The sequence below is a fragment of the Cyprinus carpio genome, chromosome A15 (genome assembly GCF_018340385.1).
Source record: "Cyprinus carpio isolate SPL01 chromosome A15, ASM1834038v1, whole genome shotgun sequence".
In the NCBI taxonomy this organism is placed as follows: domain Eukaryota; kingdom Metazoa; phylum Chordata; class Actinopteri; order Cypriniformes; family Cyprinidae; genus Cyprinus; species Cyprinus carpio.
Window position 1 is genome coordinate 9,118,128 of NC_056586.1, and position 7,044 is coordinate 9,125,171.

General features: G+C 36.2%; 1 protein-coding gene across 1 annotated transcript; it reads left to right on the plus strand.

Moving 5' to 3' along the window:
* The first annotated feature begins 2,726 nt into the window (after positions 1-2,726).
* tmem160 (transmembrane protein 160) lies at positions 2,727-5,433 on the plus strand. The gene is made up of 4 exons (XM_019090546.2): positions 2,727-3,004; positions 3,358-3,382; positions 4,375-4,467; positions 4,548-5,433. Exons 1-4 carry the CDS (start codon positions 2,810-2,812, stop codon positions 4,847-4,849), a joined length of 615 nt encoding a protein of 204 aa, XP_018946091.1. The 5' UTR covers positions 2,727-2,809; the 3' UTR covers positions 4,850-5,433.
* The last annotated feature ends 1,611 nt before the right edge of the window (positions 5,434-7,044 follow it).

Below are 7,044 nucleotides of genomic sequence, written 5' to 3' on the forward strand. Positions count from 1 at the left end.
GTTCAGTAAATTCACTTTAATGTCATTGAATAGTTTCTTCTCATTGCCATTAAAGTGAAATAACTTAACATAAACACAGGAGCTTGATAAAAATGCTAATTTCAGAAGAAAATTTCATATGGCTTTTAGAGGGTTTTGCATCTGAACTCTTCATATATATATATATATATATGGTGAGAAAAGCCCTGAAATGAAGAAAATTTGAAGTATACATTATTGAATTAAATAAAGCACTGAATAAGTTTAAAAAAAGTGTCTTTAGAAGTCAATATAATGTTATTTATTTCCATAAAACTGAACATAAATCTCTGATTTTACCTTAGGTTCATAGCATTGTTTTACAGCTGAGTTTCTGGTAGACTGTAGGGTGGATCATTGTTTAAATGCTGCACATGCACACTTAATGAACATTAAATTGGCAGGCGTAATAAAACATGCCTTGACAGGAAAGCATCTGCAGTGTGCACGAGGAACAGCATCATAGCGTGACCACCCGAGTTTAGTTACTCTTTATATCAAAGGCGGCCCTTTCCCGAATGCATTCTTCACACACATACATACAAATACACACACCGTCCCGTCTTTCCTGCGACCCCCTTCATCCTCTCTGTGCTCCTCACGCTATATGGCCATCAGGTTGTTCAGGCGTGGTGTCCCACAATCCCAGAGGATCACATCAAGACAAAAGGCCTCTGCAGTGAGAGAGAGGCAGGCCGGAAGAGGCCGCTCAAACACACACACATGCATATGCTATAAACACCACCAGTACATACTCTGAATGACTTTCTTATGTTACTCTTACTCTCATTACAGTACAGTATGTACAGTACAGTGATATTTATAACAGAGTTTTGCAACAACTAAAAATATGCAGTTGCTACCAGCTAGTCATACAATCTTAAGGTGATCAAACAGGTTTCTGGATTGGTAAACAAGCTAATAACCATCTAAGACCCTGCAGGAACTATACTGTGTTCAGAAATACAGCTACAGTCTAGATTTTCCACTTGAGTTTTGGGGTTACCAGTTAATGACATGAAACCACATACAGTAAACGTATTTATGTGTTGTGTTTTAAATGTTTTGCTTTAAAAGTGTGCTTCTGTTATTCTTTATTATAAATAAATGCCATTGGCTTGATGTTTTGTTACCTAATCACATATTTTAAGTGATTTACTGTATGCATCTAAATATGCATCATATTAACAGATATTATTAAATTATCAAAACATTCTGCAAGGCAGCTAGTCACCAAAAAATAAAAATAAATAAATAAATAAATAATGCAGTTTACACTTTAATACCATTTTTTAGTTCTTTTTATTTGATAATTTTCTTTTATTTTGTTTTATATAAATCTGTTACTTTGAATTTGAAGTAACTTTTTGTTGTAATTAATGGTAAGAAAAAAAATTATGCTTTGGTAAATCATAAACACTGCATAAAAGTCTAAATTATAAGAAAAAATCACAATAATGACATAATTCAAAATTTCAAAGACCTAGTATCTAATAATTATTATTTATTTATTTATTTATTTTACATTTTTTTTAAGTCATTTTGACTCTCATAGGCTATAAACTTTTCCCTCTCATAAGCACTTAGCATTTTTTATGACCTAGTATCTAATAATTATTATTTATTTATTTATTTATTTTACATTTTTTTAAGTCATCAGTCATAACTTCTCATGTCAAAATTATGATTTAGGCTACCAAAGGGTGATTTTTATGTGGCAGAAATGGGCTTTCATAAAGTTTTGTACACTATCCCTGTGTCCCAATGTTCATACTCTCCATCCTAAACAGTATGTGAGATTAAAATGTGTCCCCAAGCATAGTATGTTGAAAAGAGTATGCCAGAAGTCCCCAGATGGTCTACTATTTCAGTTCGATTTTTGAAGTGCACACTCTGATGGCTAATATTACCATCCATTGCACTTTGACGAATTATTCGGTTCAGAACTACAAACACGAATACAAATCCGCTAAAAACTACAAACATGGCGGATGTGCGCGACCGACGGTTTAGATGAAGCGGTTTGGGTTACTAATAATCAACATTTAACCTGTTAATTTTTATTTTATTTAATGTTATCTGTGTTAGGATAGTTCATCTATAAACTACAATGTGAACGTTTAGAAACATCCGTTTGGCCATTAACTTTTAAATATGCAAAAAATATGAGCAGAGTTCTCTGCATAAAGACCCACGGCTGGCACACGTGCTACTTCATTTCTCTCCAGTACGGTATGAAGTTAAACGAAATGAAATGAGGATGTTAACTGTGACATGATGATTGACAGGCCAGTTTACAGTGACAGGGCGCGTGTAATTATGCGACCTTTAAAGAAGCAATTATATGACGTTATAGTATGTCCCAAAGCTTGCCTACTCTTCTACTACACACTCAAAAGTGTGTACTTTTTCTTCAGCGAAAGAGTGCATACTTTAAGGGAGTAGTATAAGTAGGCACATTGGTACCCAGCATATAATTTTTAGTTGTGTTTTGGCGTCACCTTATGGACACAGTGTCGATTGCATCTCGCAAGGATTATACTTTAAAACCCTTAAACTCTTAAAATTATGCAGTTTAAAATATAGTATCTGACAAAGAAATGTCAAAAAAAAAGGACTCAACAGTCTCAATGATATTAAATACGAACTCATTATGACGTCACATGAGGAAGTTACGATAGATGGCGCCACCGAAATCCGCGGCGGCGTCTTCACGCGCACTCGCGTGCAGTGTCGGAGTTCAGAGGTCGGGTAAAGGTCGTGTTTTCAGCTGGTCCCCTCAGCATAAGCAATGGCTTCCATAAGCTGGTTAACGTGCAGGCGGTTTGCTCAGGTCGCGCGGCGGCCGGTGCTGCAGTACGTGAGGGCTGCAGCGCGTGCGCTACACCGGGGGAGCGCGCGGCGCGCGGCGGAGAAGAACCCGCTGAACAAACCACGAGCGCTGGAGCAGCAGTACATCACTGAACTAGATAAAGCCGATGCGCTGGTAAACACAAACACTCCCTCTCCGAGGCTCCTGCTTTAAATGCAGAGTATTCTCTTTTAGTTTATAAATGTTTCTTTTTATGTCAAGCTACATTATTAACCAAAAGTGCTGGTGGTACTGTTACATAATTACTATGTTCATGAACTTTTTTTATTCACTTGGTAAACCTATGAATGTGATTCTACGATGGTACTCGTACAAAAATTATGGCACGGGGTGTTGTCGAATTTGCACTGGTCTAATACATGTCAATAATAATAATAGTAATGGTAGCATCATATGTATATTTTCCCTTTATTAATTACCAAATGGTCTCTTTCTGACAGATCATACTAATTTATTGTATTTTCTAGATGCTGCGGAAGTCTCATGAAACAGGTGAGGTTATCTATCCAGCATTAATGAAACACAAACCAGACCCATTGACATAGAAATAATAATAATAATAATAATAATAATAAAAAAAACAGTCTTTCCAAACTATGACTGTCTGTATTCTGTCAATTTTAATGGAATATTTTGGCTACTATTATTAATATACAGCAAAAAGTAGTAGGACGGTCAAGCTCAAAAATAACAAAAAAGTACCAATAATAGTCCATATTTGTACACAATCCTCTGAAGTCACCTGATCGCTTTTTGTGAAGAACAGACTGAAAATCTCCAGTCCATCTCAAGGTCAATTTGTGAATGAATCACTAATTAGAGTCAAATCTTTGTAATTAACTGCTGATTAATTTCACAAATGGTCTGTATTATTCAGTCAAGATTATCAGTGAATAATTCATTGAATTTCGGTCTATTCTTCACACAAAGCTCTCATACGACTTAGGAAGACTTGAAATAGTCATACAGACTAATATTATTGTACAGTTTTGGCATCGTTTCGAAGCATGAAATCTTCAGTTCATTGTAATTTATTGGAAATGAGCGACAAACACATTTATAATTTTCAATTTTTGTTAAATGGAAGAAAGTCCCAAGGGTTTGGAACGACACGAGGGTGAGTTGATGATGCAAGAGCGTTCATTACTGGGTGAGCTTACCCAAAAATGTTGTGATAGACCAACTATATATACAACAAATAAAAAAAAAGCAATTAACTGGTCTGGAAGTAACCATTGATTAACAAGCATGTAGCTCACACTAGGTCTGTCTTTAAGAGTTTAATAATAAATTAAAAATAAATCTCCTATAGAGAAAATAAATGGGATTTTTTTTTTTTTTTCATACCGTATATGGAACTGACTGTTGTGCTCCATACAAAGGTGTTGAATCAATATTTTGTGGTTTCCTGCATTTAGGCACTTCTAAGTCTAAGTGAATAAGATCTCAACTCAAGCAATATTTATATTTTTATTTCTTTGCAGGATTTTTGTCCTGGTTCCGGAATGGTCTCCTGGCAACAGGAATCGGCGTTATTGCGTTTGCGCAGAGTGATGTGGGCCGAGAGGCTGGATATGGTATCTTTTTTCACTCCGTCCGTCGGTTTTTCTTTTACATCATAGTCCTGTTTTGAATGTTTTCCTCCTTCCCCCCCCAGTGTTCTTCATCCTGGGCGGAGTGTGCGTGTCGTTCGGCGGAGGGTCGTATGTGACCAGTCTTTTGACTCTGAGGAGGATCATGCTCCTCTCTCGGTTGACTGTGCTGCTCCATGCGGGCTTGGTGTCCATTGCCGCCCTCTTCTGGCTGTGCGCCGTATCGCTCTACATCGGCCGCCTGGAGTTGGAGATTATTCATGAAGAGGATGAGGAAGAGCACGGGGGAGATGAAGGCGAGGAGTGCACAGAATGCAGGGCCCGACGCGAGAGACGCGGCGCTGAAGACAAAAGCCAAGACAAGTGAGATGAGAGGAGACTTTGAGTTCACCCAGAGACCCAGAGTTCTGTATGTTTAAACCGCTTTGAGAGGAAAGGCGAACTGGTTTCAGGTCGGTGTGGAGTTGTGGCTCTAGTGCTTGATTTATCAGGTTGAGTGAGTTTTTGTTTCTGATACTCCTGAACATCAGCTGTCCCACTGCGTACACAGGGGCAGTGACATAACTTCACATTTTTCCTAGTTTGTAATATTGTTTTGTTGGATCTGGGGGTTGTGTGCTGGAACATGAAAGATAATTTCTAAACTAGCACTTATCAGACAACCGTCTTGGCTGTTCAGCTGTTATAAATGAGCATGATCACTTTTATATAGTGACGTGATTCAGAAATAAGTTTTTTTTTTTTTTTTCTTCAGCCTGTAATCGTGTAGATAATCTGCTGCTGGGAGATGTCAGTCATGTGTGTGCTCATACAGCCATTCACTGCACACTTCCAGTCACTCAACTCTAGTTTAAATGCTGTTTTTCCCTGTTCAAAGCAAGTCATGCTGGACTAGAATTCAACAGTGTCATCCAAAATATGTCCTTTACAGATTAAACTGTTGTCAATTTCTCTTTTTTCCTGTCTGTTATTTCGGATAATGATTTGTGGTGCAAAAAAAATTATTAAGGTTCTAAACAAGTTAAAAAGTAAACAATCATTTTACTTATTCCTCAGTTTGGAAAAACAAACAAAAATTGAATTTACAGTAATGTATTTTAAATAGAAATCTGAGGAAGTGCTATTTAAGTATTTAATATATCCTTTGAATGTGTTTTTTTTATTATAATTTCAGTTGCCAGGTCAGCCTTTCTAATTGTTTTTTATTTTACTTATTTTTTGTTTTAATATAAAGTATTTTATTTCAACCTTATTTCAGTTACTGTTACAGTTGCTTTTAATAGTTTCGTTTTCAATAACACTGCTTTGGTGCAAGATACTTCAGCTGTATAAACAATAAAATACAAACTTTCGAAATATAATCGCATAAAAGTTTAAACTTTGATCGTCTAAACATGACACTAGAGTGAAGGAAATGCTTGCTAACTTTGTTATATGCTGTTCAAACTCCGGTCATGACCAAAAATTTCCATTTGGTTTTGACCGATGAAACACAACAATGTAAAATTGCACTGACAATGTAATAACTGAATTAATAAACAGCATAATGTTTAGGTTTTGTGCTTATACTTTTAAAACGGTGTGTTTTAATGTTTATTGTTGACTTCCCTTTTAAGTGCATTACTCTAAAATTGATTACCGTTTGATTTTAAGTGGAAAACACATCACTAACTTGTGTTGAACCCTGAATAAGCTTCTTCCATATTCAGATCAAATTCACTGAGTTCAAACATTCTGTGCTGAATCTTACTATGACTATGGGGTTAATTAATTACAACTGTGAAATAGTAATGACAAAAAGTTGTTAAATAGTAAAAAAAAAAAAAAAAAAAAACTGAGTGCAAGTTAGATATCAAGGGCAGGTGTCTCTGGAGGGAGGATTCATGTGTTGATCTGTATGCACGTGAGGTTTGTTCATAGCTCTGGGGACTCTTTCACGAGACGTTCCACTTCTGTTTGTACACCTTCAAAGGGCTGCTTATTTATTTGATTATATATTTTAATTATTGTCACAGTGGCTGTTGTTGTTATCAAAGACCAAGCATGAATCCTGAGAGAGATGATGCCACTTATCTGTCGGCATATAAATGCGTTTTAGAATTGTTGCTGTTTGTGTTTTGTAAATTCCGGAACACATTTAGAATTTTGTCAGTATTCGTTTTGTAGATGTGAAGAGGAAGATGATTGTCTTTGCTATGTGACTTTTGAACCTGAAGCTTGATTGGCTGATGTTCTTACTTTTTTATGTATATTTAGGCAATGTTAATGTGAAATGCAGAACATTCTATAATTGTACTCTTTTTAAAACTGATGACATTCAATGTATGTTGATTGTGGGTGTTTATCACGAGGTTACAGAGTATTTGTTTATGCATGACCTTCAGTGCTATTTACGGTACATAATGAGTCTATGAATATGTACATAAATGGGGACTATGCAAGCACATTTGTCTCCCGCAATTTCTGAGAAGGACAGGTTTGATGTTTAAGGTGCCATGAATTCAGCTCTGCCACTTAAGGTGGAAATGTCATGTTAGTGGCCTTTAGAGGTTAACAAGCTGA

Coding starts and splice junctions, on each gene's coding strand:
- tmem160 (XM_019090546.2), top strand. CDS start 2,810: ATGGCTTCCATAAGCTGGTTAACGTGCAGGCGGTTTGCTCAGGTCGCG. Junction 3,005..3,357: donor TAGATAAAGCCGATGCGCTG/GTAAACACAAAC, acceptor TGTATTTTCTAG/ATGCTGCGGAAGTCTCATGA. Junction 3,383..4,374: donor GCGGAAGTCTCATGAAACAG/GTGAGGTTATCT, acceptor ATTTCTTTGCAG/GATTTTTGTCCTGGTTCCGG.